At 65.6% G+C, this 17,870-nt stretch overlaps 1 protein-coding gene across 5 annotated transcripts in view; it reads right to left on the bottom strand.

Annotated features, from left to right (window-relative positions):
- The window catches only part of Col18a1 (collagen type XVIII alpha 1 chain), a 92,628-nt gene that overhangs the window by 1,320 nt on the left and 73,438 nt on the right, over positions 1-17,870 (bottom strand). For 4 of the 5 annotated variants that reach the window (XM_040287140.2, XM_040287141.2, XM_040287136.2 and 1 more), the window contains 26 exons: positions 17,408-17,539; positions 16,777-16,839; positions 15,619-15,645; positions 14,919-14,954; positions 14,361-14,432; positions 14,151-14,186; positions 13,896-13,985; positions 13,091-13,120; positions 12,972-12,998; positions 12,655-12,717; positions 12,264-12,338; positions 11,615-11,641; positions 11,321-11,374; positions 10,830-10,904; positions 10,032-10,100; positions 9,633-9,675; positions 7,189-7,251; positions 5,685-5,728; positions 5,466-5,600; positions 5,024-5,177; positions 4,853-4,926; positions 4,442-4,570; positions 3,563-3,595; positions 2,108-2,356; positions 1,413-1,610; positions 768-883 (listed from right to left, as the gene is read on the bottom strand). In XM_040287140.2, coding sequence (XP_040143074.2) covers positions 768-883; positions 1,413-1,610; positions 2,108-2,356; positions 3,563-3,595; positions 4,442-4,570; positions 4,853-4,926; positions 5,024-5,177; positions 5,466-5,600; positions 5,685-5,728; positions 7,189-7,251; positions 9,633-9,675; positions 10,032-10,100; positions 10,830-10,904; positions 11,321-11,374; positions 11,615-11,641; positions 12,264-12,338; positions 12,655-12,717; positions 12,972-12,998; positions 13,091-13,120; positions 13,896-13,985; positions 14,151-14,186; positions 14,361-14,432; positions 14,919-14,954; positions 15,619-15,645; positions 16,777-16,839; positions 17,408-17,539 — 2,114 coding nt within the window. The remainder of the gene's footprint in view (positions 1-767; positions 884-1,412; positions 1,611-2,107; positions 2,357-3,562; positions 3,596-4,441; positions 4,571-4,852; positions 4,927-5,023; positions 5,178-5,465; positions 5,601-5,684; positions 5,729-7,188; positions 7,252-9,632; positions 9,676-10,031; positions 10,101-10,829; positions 10,905-11,320; positions 11,375-11,614; positions 11,642-12,263; positions 12,339-12,654; positions 12,718-12,971; positions 12,999-13,090; positions 13,121-13,895; positions 13,986-14,150; positions 14,187-14,360; positions 14,433-14,918; positions 14,955-15,618; positions 15,646-16,776; positions 16,840-17,407; positions 17,540-17,870) is intronic. The other variant, XM_040287137.2, reaches the window with a different exon arrangement.

The following is a 17,870-nucleotide window of genomic DNA, read 5'->3' as shown; positions in this document are numbered from 1 at the left end:
TCACACCCACATCCACCCTTCCGCAAGCAGAGGTCCCTGCCCCCGGGGGAGGAAAGGTGGAGGCCAGCAGTTAGCTGGCCCTGGGCAGAGGGAGGGCTGCGAGGTCCATGCTTTCCTTAGCTCCACCTCCTGGGTACACCAGCTGCAGAAGGGGTAGGTGTTGGGGCAGAGCCTGGACCAGGCAACCTCAGGGCCAGTCTTGCCCAGCTGGGTGGACCTGGCCCCCGACAACCCTCACTGACCAAGGGAGCCAGGTGCTGCCTGGCTGGGGACACCCCCACCCTCAGGGAGTCCTGTGACTGAGTCCCGCCTGTGGCTCTCAGGTGGGTGCTTCTCAGAGCAGATGGCCAGGATCTGGGCACCTGCAGGAGCACACTGGCCCAGAAGATACCCTAGCCACCCTTTCAAAGGCAGGAGCACTGGCGGAACATGCTGTTATAGCGGCAGGTGGGGGGGTGCTAGGCGTGAAGCCACTTGGGGGACAGTGGTCACTTCCATCAGCACACACAGCTGACCCGGGACTTTGTTCCCTGTGGTGTTTACATTGGGGGCACAGACTGGCCAAGTCACAGAGGGTGAGTGTGGAGCTGTCCACTGTGGACAGGGGGCACTTAAGCAGGGATCCCTCCTGCTCCTCTGGGTCTCATAATCGTGCGTGGGGCAGGGTAGGGTCAGACCAGAGGCTGGGCTCTGTGTTGGGGGCCAGGTGTACACCTCTCTCCTCTAGGGCTCTCCCCATGCTGCCATCCCGTGCACAGGGGACCTACCAGGCAGGGTGCCTCAGGACATCCCTGCCATCGAAAGAGAAGATGCGGGCCCCGGGCTTCAGCTGGCCCCCGGAGCCTGAAAACAGAGCCTCCCAGCTGGGAGCCAGAACTTCATCCTGCAGAGGGAAGTTGGCAGGGGCTTCCTCAGTCACTGGTCATGTCCAGCCACAGGGGCAAGCACCAGGGAGCCCAGCCCCATCCAGGTGCCTCAGCAGACCCCAAAGGCCCAGTGAGACCCTCACCACCCTTCAGCCACATGCTGGGATCCTAGACTACGGCCGAGGGGTCTCTGATCCTCATGCTGGCCTCCTGCTCCCAGCCACCCTCCCCAGTCTTGGGCCTGGGGTCTGCACATCCACCGTCAGTGGTCCTGAGACCGTGGCAGGAAGCCACATGAGGGGTACCGTGGCAGGGCTGCTCTGGGCTGGTGGCACAGAAGATTAGGGCATTTCCCAACCCTGCGGCTGTGTGAGGACCATGCCCAAGGCTTCCTGGAAACATCAGGGGTTGCCCCCCACCCACCGGGCCTGCCCGGGAGGAGGCCTCTGCTGGGGAAGGACCCTCAGAGCCAGCCCCAGCCCAGGCCTGGGTCCATCTGGGGACACCCTCGGGAGCCCAGGGCCCCACAGGACGTGTTCCGCTCACCTTGAGGTTGACGATGGGAACAGTCCCACGGTCAGCACGGCGCACGATGCTGTAGAGGTCCTGCAGCCGCGAGGACAAGAAGGCACGGAAGGTGCCAGCCAGCCCCACAGCTCGCGCCTGCTGGAAGCACTGGAAGTCGGCCCCTCGGATGCCGCGCATGCCGCCCGAGAGTGGGCTGTTGAGCGCGACCAGGTGGAGCTGCAGGGAGAGGCTGACACTGCATCCCAGGTGACCTCAGAGGCCCGGGGGACAGCACCGAACCCCTGCACACCTACAGTACCACGCGGACAGGCCCGGAAGGCTGAGCCCCAAGTGCCTTGTGATGGGTGCCAGGGGACACCCAGGCCACCAGCCAGGGCTGCAGAGGCAGGTGCTGCGGTCCCAGGAAACACCCCCACGTGGACCCTGGTGTCCCTCCCCATGAGCTCTGCTTGGCAGGTCCAGAGCGTGGCCAACCTGGCTGTGAGCTCTGCCACCTGGAGCCTCTGGGCCCTCAAGGGGACTCAGCCACTTGGCCATGAGAGGACGAGCCTCAGGCTGGGCAGTGGCCACCCTGTGTGGCACTGCCTGGTCAGAAGCCCACCTGCAGTGCCCAGTCCCGGGAATCCTCCCTGCAGCTGTGGCTGCCAACCCCCTTTACACTGCCCTGAGGACTAAGGGGCCAGGGGACATGCACCCACTTTGGGGTCACTCACCACCGGCTGGAAGTCCTGGTGGGTGTGGGCAGGTGAGGCTGTGGGGCGGGCTGGCTGGAGATGCACATAGGAGCCGTGGTGGTGTGGAGCTCCAGGGTAGGGCTGGGGGTCGGGGAGGCGCTGGGGGCTGGCCAGGGTGTCGTCTGCCCTCCAGGGGCGCACGGTGGAGTAGGGGTGCTCCCGCCAGGGGTATGGGTTGCCCTCGTGCAGCTGCACCACTGGGGGCTGGCGGACAGCCACTTCATTATCCTGCGGGTCCAGTGCAGGTCTGTGCAATGGGCTCCCACGCACCGGGACCCTCCTCCCCTGCACGTCCTTTTGTGCACTTGGAGGGGGTGTGGCTTCAAGATGACAGGCAGGGAGCTCCACCCAGACCCTGGGGGACCCTGGGCATAGGGGCAGGAGGGGTGGGAGCCCAGCCAGCTCTGCATTCTTGATCCTTGGACTTGCCCTTGGCTCAGGGGCCCCAGGCCCACCGTGCTCAGAGACTGCCGTGCTTGCTGGCCACAGCCCCGTGGCCACCCAGACCAAGGCCCCGACTGCAGCATTCAGTTCCTGAAGCCTCTCCATGACCCCACTCCCGGCTCCTCAACTTTCCCCAGGATCCTGAACACCCGGTGCATGGCAGCTTCACCTGTCCCCACACTGCACTGTCCCCACAGCTGCCCCACACTGGGTGGGTTCTGGCAGTGCTGGGAGGGGCCTGCCGCCACGTGCTGTATGAATGAACGCATGGCTGAGCAGACTCGGCCTCGCCCACAGCCTGATGCACTGCATGACATGCGGCCTCATTCCTGAGCCACCCCTTGTCCACCCTCCCAGCTGCCTACCATCCAGGTACCGACCCAATGGTCCACCCATCCACCACCCACCTGTACATTTCTCTATCCACCCACCCACTCATCCATCCACCTAGCTACCTGTCCATTCATCTGTATATCCATGCACCAACCCACCTGTCCGTCCGTCCACCCATCCGTCCGTCCACCCATCCACCTATCCGTCCATCCATCTACCAATCCTCCTGTCCACCCATCCATCCACCAACCTCCCCCCGTCCATCTATCTGTATGTAAATCCACCCACCCACCAACTCACCTGTCCATCCATCTGTATGTCCATCCACCCACCCACCCACTTGTACATCTGTCCACCAACCCACCTATTCTTCTGTCCATCCGCCCACACCCATTCACCCTGGGGCATGCCTAGCGCTGCAGGTGAGGACATCAGCCCAGGGACATGGAGGCTGAGGAGGACAATGAGGTGCAGACACGACTGAAGCCGGTGGCCGTGTTCCTGTGGGTCTTCACCCTCTCCCCAGCAAGGACACCCCGATAGCACACATTCGGCTCCAGGGTTCCAAGTACCAAGTGTAGCTCCAGAAACATGTCAGTGCAGGCCCGGAGTCCCCTGCTGAGCCCCCAGAGTTGTGCAGAGAGAGCATCCCCTTACCGTGCCGGGTGGCAGAGGGATCCGGGCGTCCAGCTGCAAGGCAACAGCAGCGTCACTCTGACACAGCCACAGCCTACCCCATCTGCTCATCCTCCCCCACCAGGGCAGAGGCCACCCAGGGTGCTTCCCAGAACCAGGCACCTGTGGGCACCCCGTCTGTGTCTGCTGATAAGCCCACAGCCTGTCCCTGGCCAGCAGGGGCCCTGGGGGGGCACCACGGGGTCTGGCTAGGCCTGGGGACAGGCAATGGAAACCCAGACACCCACAAGTTCAGCTCAGGTGGACAGAGACTCCCAGGGATGAGCGGGCTACTGAGGGCACAGGCTGGCTGCCCGGGTAAGCCGCACCCCCACAGCCCCAGGAGTGCGGCTGGGCCCCTCCTGGTCCTGGGGAAGCAGGAGCGAGGGCTGGCCTCGTCTTCTGGGCCAAGGCTGGGTGTGTGATGCCAGCTGTGTCACAGTGCTGGGCAGCGAAGATGTGTCTGAGGACCCCCACAGCGGGGTTCAGAACACCCCATGTGGAAACGGCCGAGCCCCGTCCAGCAGGGCCGAGCCAGGGCGGGTGGCTGGCGGGGCCCCTGATGCCTCTCCTGGTGTGGGGCTTGCCGTCACAGATGCCACGTGAGCTCCAGCATACGTGACACACGTAGCGTCATTTCCCTTTACCCCAAATGCTCAAAAGTAGTTTGATGAGTTTTTAAAAAGTGACAAGTGGCAGGAGCCTTGCTTGGGGACACCTGGCCCTGCTGTGGGTGCTGTCGAGGGCCATTGCTGGGTGGGCGTGGGCTCCTCGCCTTCCTCAAGCCCCATGCCTCGCATCTCCCCAGGTGACGCCTGGTGGCCCTCTGTGTACAGGGAGAGTGCTGCCCAGAGAACTCACCAGAACTTTCCGGAACCCGTTTCGGACCCGTACATAGAGTTCCTCCCTCTCAGCCACAAAGACGAGCCAGCCCTCGGGCAGCTCTCGTGCCCTGTCCAGCATGGTCTGGTAGGTGGCCCAGATCCTCACCTGTGGGACCCAGGCCTGCATGGGTTCCTGCTGCCCAGAGGCAACTTCGGGGGCCCCGGGGGTCGGGGAGGGGATCAGGGCCCAGCCTGGGTGTGGCTTGGGCTGTGTGGATTCTGGGGGCTCCCTGGGGGAGCTGGCTGAGAGCAGCCAGGACTCTTCTTTGTGGCCAGCCATGGGAGGCCCTGGGTGAGTGACCCACGTGGGGCCTAGCCCACACGGTCCCTCTGCACCCAAGGCAGGCCGTCCCTCCCAGACTCCACCCCCACCTGCCTGGAAGCTTACCCCTGAAGAGGTGCCCGTGGTTCCGGGGGGCCCTGGGGGGCCAGGTGGGCCTGGGGGGCCAGGGACACTGACAGCTACAAGAAAGAAGCCAAGGTGGCCCCACGCAGCCACGCAGGTGGCTCTGGGGGGAGCCCGACAGGACCCTGCCCAGGCCCACCTCCCCCGACTTACTCTGCCTGTGAGGACCAGGGAATGACGGGGGTCCTGGGGGGCCAGGGGGCCCTGGGGGCCCAGGAGGGCCCTGGCGCCCCTCATAGCCAATGCCAGGAGGTCCCTGAGGTCCGGGTGGGCCCGGCTGGCCCTGGATGCTCTCTCCCTTTGGACCCTGGGAAAAAACCGAAACACGCTGTGTCATGCCCTGCAGAGCCAGCCAGGGGTCCCTACAGCGGGAATGGCCTCTGAGCCACAGTCACCTCCCTGCCCCCCAAGGCCCCTCGGGGCAGTGGCAGGAGGCAGCCATGAGATAACTGTAAGGTGTCAGAGCCCCTGTGCCCACCCTGGGAGCTGCACTATGTGAGGCAGTCCCCTCGGGGACATAGGGGGCTTGGGCCCTGAGCTCACAGGTGCTGCCTCAGCCTGGGTGGGCATCAACAGGCCTGGGGCCCAGTCTTACCGGAATCCCAGGGTAGCCTGGTGGGCCAGGGGGACCTGGGGGTCCAGGCACACTTGAGCTGAATAATCCGTCGCTGTCCCCTGGCTCCCCCTTCTCTCCTTTCTGCCCAGTGTCCCCCAGGTCTCCCTTCTCTCCCTGCAGAGGAAATGCTGCTCTGAGAGTCCTGCTGCCGGGGGGAGGGCAGCGGGGCCACTGACCCCCGAGCCACAGGGCACACACCTTCATCTCGGCTTCCAGGCTGAGGAGGTCCACGGGGAACTGCCCTGCAGAGGGGAGGAGAGACAGGTTGCAGACCCCTGGATGACCCTCTGAGGGGTCACACCCCTCCACCTTCGTTTGTCCTGTGTCCTCTGCAGAAAATGGGTACAGGTTTTATCCACTCCTGATTAATTGGTTTTTAAATAGTTCTGCTCATGGTTTCTTTTCAAAATCTCATTTTTAACCGCTTCAGACTTGTCCGTCGTGGCTTTTCCTAAATGGCCCTTACACCCAGTGGCTGGGTGGCCTGCTGGGTCTGTGGGCAGACCTGCTGCGAGAAGCGCCGTCCCCCTCCTGGGCCCTGGGCTCCTGCCAGGCTGGGGTCCTTCTGCAGAGCAGAGGTGGCCCTGGGAGTGGGGCTCCTGTGATTGCGGTGACGGCCTCTGGGGGCAGGGAGGACCAATCTGGGTTCTTCTCCAGGCTCATCCGACTCATCATTCACTTGGCTTACGTGTGGCCTAGGTGGGCAGGTGGCTGGACCTGGCCAGCTGGGGTCCACGCAGCTCCCTGGCGTGGCCACTTGGCTTCACTAGGTCAGTGGTCCTGCCCATCCTGTGCGGGTGCAGAGGGCTCCACACCTCGCCTCAGGTTTGGGAGACTCTGGGCCATCTACCTCCACCGTAGCTTCTCTGGCTGACCAGTGATAAGCACCCTGGAGTGACCCCCGTCCTGCCCCGGCTGGGTGCTCTGCCTGCCTCTTCCTGTGCGTGCTCTTCCTCGGTGGCTCAGCTGCCTGAGCACAGTCACCAGTGCCCGGAATCCACCTCCCTGTGCGCTACACCTCTGTCCTTCGGTCAGTGTTTGGAGGTGGTCAGAGTCACATCCTGGCTCGCCTGCCTGTTCCTGCTCAGACCCCAGGTGTGGTGTGCAGACGCTGGAGGGTCCAAGCCCCCACCACCTTCTCCGAGAGACGCTGTTGCTCCTGGCAGGCCTTGGGGACCATCCACTGCCTGGGCTGCTTCCCAGCTCGGAGGTGGGCCCAGCGGGGGGCAGGCCGAATAGTCCCTCAGGCCCCTACTCTGGCGTCCATGTGCTGGCTCCCAGCAGTCATGCAGTTGCTGTACCCTCCACCCAGCCTGCCTGGTGGGTCAGGGCGGGCGCCAGCCAGGGATCCAGCAGGGAACCCTCACTACCCTCGGGGAAGAGGGAGTGCAGGGACCCACCTGGATGACCTCATTCAGAGCTGGCCCAGTGCAGCCCCTGGACAGAAGGACCTCTGTGCTTACCCTGGCCACGCGCGCTCTCTGGAACCAGCTGGGGGAGGGCGGGCATCTTGGATCTAGCCTTGGGCTGCAGGTGGGCAGCTGTCTGCTCCAGTGGTGGGATGGTGGGGATCTCTGGCCAGAACCCTGTCCCTCCCAGGTCCTAGCTCTGTGGCCTGAGAAGGCGCTTCCTCCCACTAGAACAGGGTCAGATGGCGGCTGCCCTGCACACCCTGGGCCTGGGGCACACAGAGAATGCTCACCTGGAGGTCCAGGTGGTCCCACTTCTCCTTTGTCACCCTTGGGTCCAGAAGGTCCTGGAAGCCCTGGGGGAAGAGACCTAGTGCCATCAAGGAAACCTGAGGGCCCCTCTACCCATGTGGGCCCTGACCTGTAGGCACTGTGTCAAAAGAAGGTCCTAGACCAGAAAGGGTGGCAACCGAGAGGTGACAGGCCCCCGCTGCAGGCCATGGGACCACACCACCTCTCCAGGACCACCCTGCAGGCCATGGGAGCACAACACCTCTCCAGGTCCACCCTGCAGGCCATGGGGGACCACACCACCTCTCCAGGACCACCCTGCAGGCCATGGAGGACCACACCACCTCTCCAGGTCCACCCTGCAGGCCATGGGGGACCACACCACCTCTCCAGGACCACCCTGCAGGTCATGGGGGACCACACCACCTCTCCAGGCCCACCCTGCAGGCCATGGGGGACCACACCACCTCTCCAGGACCACCCTGCAGGCCATGGGGGACCACACCACCTCTCCAGGCCCACCCTGCAGGCCATGGGGGACCACACCACCTCTCCAGGCCCACCCTGCAGGCCATGGGGGACCACACCACCTCTCCAGGCCCACCCTGCAGGCCATGGGGGACCACACCACCTCTCCAGGCCCACCCTGCAGGTCATGGGACCACACCACCTCTCCAGGCCCACCCTGCAGGTCATGGAGGACCACACCACCTCTCCAGGACCACCCTGCAGGTCATGGGGGACCACACCACCTCTCCAGGCCCACCCTGCAGGTCATGGGACCACACCACCTCTCCAGGCCCACCCTGCAGGTCATGGAGGACCACACCACCTCTCCAGGCCCACCCTGCAGGCCATGGGGGACCACACCACCTCTCCAGGACCACCCTGCAGGTCATGGGACCACACCACCTCTCCAGGCCCACCCTGCAGGCCATGGGACCACACCACCTCTCCAGGACCACCCTGCAGGTCATGGAGGACCACACCACCTCTCCAGGACCACCCTGCAGGCCATGGGGGACCACACCACCTCTCCAGGTCCACCCTGCAGGTCATGGAGGACCACACCACCTCTCCAGGCCCACCCTGCAGGCCATGGGGGACCACACCACCTCTCCAGGCCCACCCTGCAGGTCATGGGACCACACCACCTCTCCAGGACCACCCTGCAGGCCATGGGGGACCACACCACCTCTCCAGGTCCACCCTGCAGGTCATGGGAGACCACACCACCTCTCCAGGACCACCCTGCAGGTCATGGGGGACCACACCACCTCTCCAGGCCCACCCTGCAGGCCATGGGACCACACCACCTCTCCAGGACCACCCTGCAGGTCATGGGGGACCACACCACCTCTCCAGGCCCACCCTGCAGGTCATGGGACCACACCACCTCTCCAGGCCCACCCTGCAGGCCATGGGACCACACCACCTCTCCAGGCCCACCCTGCAGGTCATGGGGGACCACACCACCTCTCCAGGCCCACCCTGCAGGTCATGGAGGACCACACCACCTCTCCAGGCCCACCCTGCAGGTCATGGAGGACCACACCACCTCTCCAGGCCCACCCTGCAGGTCATGGAGGACCACACCACCTCTCCAGGCCCACCCTGCAGGTCATGGAGGACCACACCACCTCTCCAGGACCACCCTGCAGGCCATGGGACCACACCACCTCTCCAGGACCACCCTGCAGGTCATGGGGGACCACACCACCTCTCCAGGACCACCCTGCAGGCCATGGGAGCACAACACCTCTCCAGGTCCACCCTGCAGGCCATGGGGGACCACAACACCTCTCCAGGCCCACCCTGCAGGCCATGGGGGACCACACCACCTCTCCAGGCCCACCCTGCAGGCCATGGGGGACCACACCACCTCTCCAGGCCCACCCTGCAGGTCATGGGACCACACCACCTCTCCAGGCCCACCCTGCAGGTCATGGAGGACCACACCACCTCTCCAGGACCACCCTGCAGGTCATGGGGGACCACACCACCTCTCCAGGACCACCCTGCAGGCCATGGGGGACCACACCACCTCTCCAGGGCCACCCTGCAGGCCATGGGGGACCACACCACCTCTCCAGGCCCACCCTGCAGGTCATGGGGGACCACACCACCTCTCCAGGCCCACCCTGCAGGCCATGGGGGACCACACCACCTCTCCAGGCCCACCCTGCAGGCCATGGGGGACCACACCACCTCTCCAGGCCCACCCTGCAGGCTGTGCTGATACCCACACCAAGCACAGCACATGGGTGGACCCCCGAGTGTAGCCCATCATGGCAGGTCCTCACAGCCCTGCTGGGAGGGCCCTGAGGATTGGGACCTGGGGAGGTCTGGTCAGCCAGTGGGCACTCAGCAGCGTGCAGTCCGGAGCACAGTGTCCTCCACGTCCCTGTGGAAGGCTCTTGTCCCCCAGCCCCACTGGATCTCTCACCTTGCAGGCCCCGAGGCCCAGGGTGGCCAGACTCCACAAATGCCTGCAAAGAACAGGGTAACGTGGCCTCTGAGGGACAATGCTCTGGAGACCAAGGCCACCAGCCACCTGGGTCCCCAAACCCCTCTGACAGGCCACATCGGGGAGCCCTGGGACAGGTGCGTGGAGTCAGGAGCCCTGGCCGCGTCGCATGGCCTGTGGGGATCACCGCCCGACTGGGCCTTCGCTCCTCCTGGGGGACGTGCCTCCTCATCCAGAGCCCCAGATGCAGCCCCCAGCCCAGCCCACCCAGAGGCCCTGGGGACAGGACTGGAGCCAATGACAGGGAGAGGAGGTGGCGGCTCCTCTGCAGGAGAGTGGGAGGCGCAGGGACTAGGGCCGTGGGCCCTGGAGACTCACGTTGCTGTCGTAGATGGGCACCCCTGGAGGGCCTGGGGGCCCTGGAGGCCCTGGGGGGCCGGGCACGCCCTGTGGAGTGACAGAGCTCTGGTCAGGGGTGGCTGGAGGTGTGTCAGTCAACCGGGGTCTCACTCCTCACCTGAGGGGGCTCAGCCTGCAGCACGGGGGGCTCCCCTTGGGAGCCCTGCTCCCTCCGAGAGGGGCCACATGGAGGGCCGGCCCCAGGCCTGCCATGGCCCACCCGCCAGCCCACCCCTGTGGCTCTCCGAGCAGCTGTGTGACGTGGCCAGGGAGGGAAGAGGCAAGACACAGGCCGGGGGGACAACTGGGGTGGCCAGACTCCCAGGAGACGGCCATGCGTGGGCCTCCTGAGAGAACCCGTGGCTTTGCTGTTCCCGGTGGGCGTGGGTCACGTGCAACTCCAACACGCTGCACACGTGCAGGTGCACAAGTGGCCCGTGTGTGCATGTGTGTGGGCATGTGTGTGAGTGTGCATGTGCATGTGTGAATGGTGCGTTTGAGCGCACACAGGAGCATGAGTGTGAGCACACAGGTGTGCACGCATGAGCACACGTACACATATGGGTGGCATGGGAGTGTGCAGGTGTGTGCGTTCATATGTGTGAGTCTGCATGTGTGTTTTTGTGTCCGTGTGTCAGAAGACCAGCACTCTGTGATCACCCTGCCAGCAGCTCTGAGAGCTTCTGACAGGTGAACTGGGGACCCCAGACCTGGCCAGGCCACTCTTTGCCCCCGGCTGTCCTGGCCATCCCTGTCCACCCCTCACAGGGTACTCACCCTCATTCCAAGTCCGAGGCTGGCATCTCCAGGTTCCCCCTTCTCTCCCTTCAGCCCATTCACCCCAGGGCGACCCTGGGCCAGAGCACAGTGGTGGGCTGTTGGGCACTGTGGGGGACAGCTGCAGACCCCCGCCGGCCAGGCTGCCGGGCCACAGCTCAGCTGCCCACATCCACCTGGGCAGCTCCTTCCTGCCCTGCTCTAGCCCTCCCCCTTCTTCCTGCCCCAGCACCCAGGGGGTGGGGTGGGAGGTGGCTGACCCAGCAGGACCAGACCATGACCCTCTAACACCCAGGTGTCCTCTGGCCTGAGCTCTCCCTGGAAAAGGCCCAGGATATCCTCTGGCCACTTTAGGATATGGGCTGTGCCCAGGAGGTCAGCTGTCCACCCTTCCCCAAGCCAGTCCTGCAGTGGGTCAGGGCTCTCTGCACCTGTCCGGCTTGGCCTGCTGCCCACTGGGGCAGAGGCCCGACCAGACACCCGGTGCTTACCGGCCGTCCAGGGATGCCGATCTCGCCCTTGTACCCAGGCCGCCCATACGGACCCTGCAGAGAGGATGTGCACTGAGGCTGCAGGACCTCCTGAGCCGGGGGCTCTGAGGCCCAGGGAAGGGCCAGAACGCTGGGCACCATTGTGAGCCGCCCACTGTGTCCCGCCCAACAGCCCCTTGAGTTTCAGGTTGCGGTTGAGACATGGGGACTGGGGCCACGTGCCCAGCAGCCAGGCGAGGTGACGAGGTCATTTCCGACCACAGCACAGGGGCTCAGGACGAGGGTCCTACTCACCGGGGGTCCTCGGAAGCCCGGCTCTCCCTGGACAGAAAACAGAGGCACCGTCAGGTGGTGCAGTGCTGCCCGCCTGGGGTTCCCGAGCCACATCTACAAGCTGGGTGGCCCCTGGGCTGCCAGCCACACCAGGGAGGCCGGGAGACCCAGCAGGGGTTCTGGACAGGGTCTGCACCTGGGCAGCTGCACGGGCAGGGCCTGCCCTGGGTCTTGAGGCTCGAGGCCTATCTGTGCCAGGCCTGACCAGGTCATCTCAGGCCCTACGCAGAGGTAACAAGGACACAAGTCTTTCTGGGCCTGCAGATCCAACATTCTTGGTCCACGCCAACAGTCAAGGGGCTCTGGGCTCCCCGCACAGGTGGCCAGTCAGCCGCTCTTCAGGGCCTGCTGTGGGCTGTGCTCGGGGGAGCCCAGGGCACAGGCCCCCCAACGCTGTCCTGACTGCCCTGGCTCAGGCCAGTGGAGGAGACCCCACCTCCCTGCAGGCAGGCCCAGCCAACATGGACAGAGGGACCACGGGCACTGGCCAGCAGGCACAGGAGTGCAAGGCACGGCCCACGTGGCAGGAGAGGCCAGTGTGCCAGGACCACTCTCCCTGAGGACAAGCCCCCATGTCTCCTTGGTGGCCTGCAGGGGGCGCTGCCCTCACCTTGGCTCCTTTCTGGGCAGGGCCCAGGGTTCTGCCGTCAGGGCCCACGACACCGCCAGGCTCTCCCTTCTCCCCCTGGAACAGCAGAGTCACAGGTCAGGGCTCCGGGCAGGCAGGGGGGCACGGTGTCCCCGGGCCTCACGGAGAACACCCAGGCCCAGGGATGGACACGGACACAGCCCAGGCTGCAGCTGGCCACACGCTTGCTCAGAGGTCACTAGGGGCCACACAGCCCCATGGTACTCGGGCTCAGTCTACCCCAGAGTGGCCACTTGGGCAGATGGAGACTGTCCACCAGAAGCACACCTGGGCTCTGGCTGAAGCTTGGGCGCCAATCATGCTGGCCCCTGGCTGATGGCAGCAGCTGGGCAGATGGCACCCCAGCCCTTACCTTGGGTCCTGGGAAGCCCTGCTGGCCTCTGGAGCCCGGGTCGCCCTTTGGTCCAGCAGGTCCCTGGAGGGAAGACCAAGCGGAAATGAGCATCCCCGGAACCAGTGTCCACCAAGCTCCCAGGACCCCGCCATCCTGCCCTGTGGCTGCTCCTGGTCTGGCACCAGCATCGCGAGGTCCTGACGGCCAGGGGCAGAGAGGTGCGCAGTGCTGCTGCTGTCCTCCAGGACAGTGACTCCGCCCACCCCTTGGGCCTCTGCTCTGCCCTGCGGGAGACCCCTCCAGCCCCCAGCCAGCTCGGGCACGGGGCCACTTACAGGGAAGCCTGCGAAGCCCGGCCTGCCCTGCAGAGAGAGGGACAGCGTCAGCCGGGGGGCCACGCCCTCAGGACACCCCGCGACTGACCGAGCAGCTGCTCAGCGACAGGAGCACATACCTCAGGCCCCGGGGCACTGGTCACTGCTCCCTGTCCACGGCCAGCAGAAGGCAGAGAAACGGAGAACAAGTTCAGAGTGGAGCCGCCCCAGCGCTCTCCGCCAGGAGGGCAGCAGGACGCTTCGGAGGCAGAGGGGGGTGCTGCTCCCGGCGGCCATCCTGAGGGCCCTGGCCTGGCCCTTCCCAGGGACATCCGGGGCAGAGGGACATGGTGGACACCACCGCTCGGCCCCAGGCCACGGGCTCCCAGGCCATAAGCCTCTTGCTGAGCACGCCTCTCCAGCTCTGGTGCAGGCTCCCGCTGACCCCTCACCGGATACTCACCCTCACTCCAGGCCCCACCCACAGGGTTCTCCAGGGACTGGGCCGTTGTGCCTGCACGCACTGGCCTGGCCAGGGCCCCCAGCCCCGGCCTCTGGGTCTGCCCTGAGCCGTCCCTCCCTCCTCTCACACTGCTGTGCTGGTCCCATCTGCCCTTCTGTCCACTCCCGGTACTCAGATGGGCCCAGGCCAGGCGCAATTCTGACCATTCTCAGACTTAATCCAACCTGTGCCCAAGGACTACAGTGTTCCTCATTTTGAAAATGACGCTGTGCACAGAGAGGTTAAGTAAGTGTCTAGGGTCACACAGCTGTGGGTGCTGGAATGTGACCTGAGCCCTGCATAGGGCAGCTCCTTCCAGGGACAGCAGGAATCTGAGCTGCTGACCACACATCTGTCTCCCCCAGCCCCTCATCCCACCTCAGGCTCTTCTGTCCTGAGGGGGAGAGCTGACCCAGGCACACCCCCCGACACAGCGTCCTTACGTCCTGATCAGACACGTAGACCACGGGCCCCGGGGGTCCTGGGGGCCCAGGCAGGCCTGGTTGTCCCACTCCATCCTTTCCTGGGTCACCCTGGAAGAAAAAGCCACAAGCCCAGCCCTGGATCACAGGGCCCCGGCCAGGACCAGAGCCCACTGGCTCTGGAGGTGGTTCCTGGATCCACGGGGCCTGAGGGGCATCGTGGGTGTGGGCACTGTCCACCGCTGGGCCCCGAGCCCCACGCTGCCCGACACTCACTCTTTCTCCGGGGCTCCCCTTGTCTCCTTTAGGTCCCTGCAGAAATGAGGAGGCGGCGGCGCTCAGAGGCGCTGCTCGGTGAGGGGGTTCGTCCCCAGACAGGCGGGGCGGGTGGGGACAGCCACCAAGGCCCCCGGGGGCCAGCTCTCCTCCGGGAGAGTTCCTCCAGGGGCTTCATGCCCCACACCCGGGGCCACTGCGGTCACTCACCGGGGGCCCTGCCGTGCCTTCTCTGCCAGGGAGGCCAGGGAACCCGCGGGCTCCGTCGGCTCCAACTTCCCCCTGGAATGAACAGAGGGTCCAGCATGTCAGTCACCGGGCCTGGGGCTGTGGAGACCCACCAAGAGGAAGCCCAGAGTGGCCGTGACCGCGAGGAGCCTTGGGTTCCTGCTGGCCACTGGCTCAGCCCCGGGTGATGCTGCCTGTCACCCAGGGGGCGCTGTGGGTGGGCGAGGAGGAGGGAAGCCTGGCCATAGGTGTGTCGTGGCCCCCAGGAATGGCCGTGGGGCGCAGGCGGGGTCTGGGCCCTCCGCTGGGCCTGCGGGCCACCTCTGAATCAAGGGAGGGTTCAACTGTAAGGAAAAGGGGCAGGCCAGGGAGGAGGGGCAGTGGGACCTGACCCTGCCGTCACCCGTGTCCTCCACACAGGCCTGGCTGTCACGGGGGGAGCCTAATGGCCACACCTACGGAGGTACGGGGAGGACAGGCTCCCGGGGTCCCTCTCCGCCCCTCTGTGGTCCAGTTCCTGAACCTGAGTCTGGGGCTTACCTTGGCCCCAGGTGGCCCGCTGGCTCCAGGATCGCCCTAAATGAACAAAGTGTCTCAGTGAGTGGGTGGGCACTCCGGAGTGGGCAAGCCGTGGAGGAGGGCTGAGTGCCAGGTGCAGCCCGCGAAGAGCAGAGGCCCTGGACAGTGGGCAGCTGAGTGGCCCCATGCTCCCGCAGCACCTGGCTGGACAGTTCTGGAGGCTGGAGGCTGAGCCCACTGACCCCAGAGAGGCACAAGTGACCTTCTGAAAGCTCAGCCTTTGAACTTGCCCAAGGTTCACCAGCCAGTGGGACAGGAGGGCCTGGCCGGAGCGGAACCCCGAGGGGACTCCACTGATGTGGACGGAGCTCCTGCCGGGGAAGGCTGGACGGGGGCGGGTGAGAGGGCCGCTGCCCAGGAGCCGAGGACCCCAGTCTGGACTTCCGGGTGCCCCCCGCTGGCCCTGCCTGGCACCAGCTCAGGCCTGGGGAGGGGTGGGGCTGGGTCCCGGGTGGGGAGCAGCACAGAGCTCCGGGTCCTCCAGGGAGGCCTGGCCAGGAAGCTCTGCAGGCCTGGGGAGAGGGCCGCCCCTGCGCTCGGCCAGCCAAGGCCCTGGCTGTCTTCCCATCAGGCTTTGGTTGCACTTTGCAAGTTTCCCTCCTGGGATGGGGAAACCGAGTCACCAGAGCTGTGAATGGCAGCGCGGAGGCAGGGGACTGACCTTGAGTCCTGGCGGGCCCGGGGGTCCCTGTGGGGGCAGAGCAGACAGCATCAGTGCAGCACCGCCCTGCCCAGAGACCTCTCCCCGCCCTGCCCAGAGACCTATCCCTGCCCTGCCCAGAGACCTCTGTCCACCCTGCCCAGAGACCTTTCCCCGCCCTGCCCAGAGACCTCTCCCCGCCCTGCCCAGAGACCTCTCCCCGCCCTGCCCAGAGACCTATCCCTGCCCTGCCCAGAGACCTCTGTCCACCCTGCCCAGAGACCTTTCCCTGCCCTGCCCAGAGACCTCTCCCCGCCCTGCCCAGAGACCTCTCCCCGCCCTGCCCAGAGACCTCTGTCCACCCTGCCCAGAGACCTCTCCCCGCCCTGCCCAGAGACCTCTCTCCGCCCTGCCCAGAGACCTCTCTCCTCCCTGCCCGGAGACCTCCCTCCCATGGGAAGGAGGCTGATCCCAGCGCTTCGGCTGCAACCCCAGACGAGGCTCGCTTCCTGGGGGGAGCAGCCCCACGCGACGGCCGCGGGCCGGGGCCAGCCCGGGGCCCAGAGGCCCAAGCCACCTGCCCGTGGGGAGCCAAGCAGACTCAGGTCTTATGAACTAAAACAAACACTTGGTGTGGAATCGCCCTTCCAGGGCAGGGGGTGAGCTGACCCTGACACAGGTGTGTCCCTCCAGACGCCACCGTGCTCTGCAGGGCAGGACCTCCTAACAGGGGGACAGTGACCTCTAGAGACGACATGGCTGTGGGCGCCACACTAGGGCCCATCTTCCCCAGACCCTCCTTGCTGACCCGATCCTGCCGTGGCACGGTGGCCCAGAGCAGGATGGAGATGCCACCCAGGACCCCTCTGTGGAAGTCACATCACGCTCAGGCCCATGTTCCTTACGTCCCCAAACCAGGGCCACAGAGAACTCCACGTCCCCTTTCCCAGGAAAGCCTGGTCCTCTAGGCCTGTCCACCCTGGCTCGTTCATCCTGACCACCACTGCATTTCCCTCTGGAGGGACACAGGCCCCAGCCCTGGGACTTCCAGCTCAACAGTGTCCCCAGGGGGCGTGGCCGAGGGTAGACAGTGCCTGGGAACACGGTCCCCCGACTGTGGCCGCTCCTGCTCCCGGGAGCCTTTTACAGACATAGGGGCCCCCAGCTCATGGGCAGTACCTGTGGCCCCTCAGAGCCGCGGGCTGTCGACCAGAAAGGTGCTCCGGAGCCTTCCATGTCGTCCTGGAGTGGACATAAGAGGGACACTTCTTAAAGAGGAGAGGACCCCACCTTGGGCCTGGGATACGAGAGCTGGGCCATAGCAGAGTGGGTGGTCCCCAGGGCCAGGCCACCCGGGAAACAGCTGTCCTGGGGGGCTTTGCAGTGACAGGGACCCTGGTGGGATGGGGCCTGTACAGTCCCTCCAGTGTGGCCCGTCTGCCGGGTCTGCACATGTGCTATGACTTGGCTGTCCCCTGAGGGGTTTTCGGGACCTGAGGGACAGGGGCCTGGGGAGGACAGCTGTGACCAATGGACAATGGGCATCAACACCTGTGCTCAGTGTACCTGGAAGCCCCCAGCACGGCCGGCCCTCAGCCCCTCAGGGCTCACGGGGACACGGGGGACAGAGCCAGGCTGTGTGCTCAGTGTACCTGGAAGCCCCCAGCACGGCCGGCCCTCAGCCCCTCAGGGCTCACGGGGACAGAGCCAGGCTGTGTGGCAAATGCTTGGCCAAGAGAGCGGGGCAGCCTGGAGCTGCCCGAGGGGGAAGGTGGGATGGCAGGCTGGCTTCCTAGGAGCTAGGACTCACAAATCCAGCAGCAAGTCCTGGTCCTGGTGGCCCAGGGGGGCCCGGCGGTCCTGGAGGTCCAGCGGGACCAGGGGCTCCTACGAAGCCGCTCTCCCCGGGAGCACCCACAGGGCCAGGGTCTCCCTTGCTTCCCTGCACAGGGCAAAGAACAGTGTCACCACCCTCTGCCTCTGGGTCTCAGAGCAACCTTAGAGGCCACCGTGTCCCCAGGACGGCTCTGTGTCCTGCAGAGATGAAGAGGCGAACACGCTGCAGCAGCGTGAGTCCTTGAGGGTCCAGGCCGCTCCACCACAAGCTACAAGGGCCGAGCGAGACCCACGCTGCACGTGGGGCCTGCGGCCTGCTCCCCAGAGCACGGCACATGCACGTGGCACGGCACGCTCGCTCACGGCCACGTCACTCCCTGAGCCTCAGGGTGCTCCTCGGAAAACCAGGACAACCAGCACATCTCTCCACACGGGGC

This window comes from Ictidomys tridecemlineatus, chromosome 3, assembly GCF_052094955.1.
Source record: "Ictidomys tridecemlineatus isolate mIctTri1 chromosome 3, mIctTri1.hap1, whole genome shotgun sequence".
Classification (NCBI taxonomy): domain Eukaryota; kingdom Metazoa; phylum Chordata; class Mammalia; order Rodentia; family Sciuridae; genus Ictidomys; species Ictidomys tridecemlineatus.
Note: the sequence above shows the minus strand (reverse complement) of the source record. Positions and strands in the feature narration are given on the sequence as shown.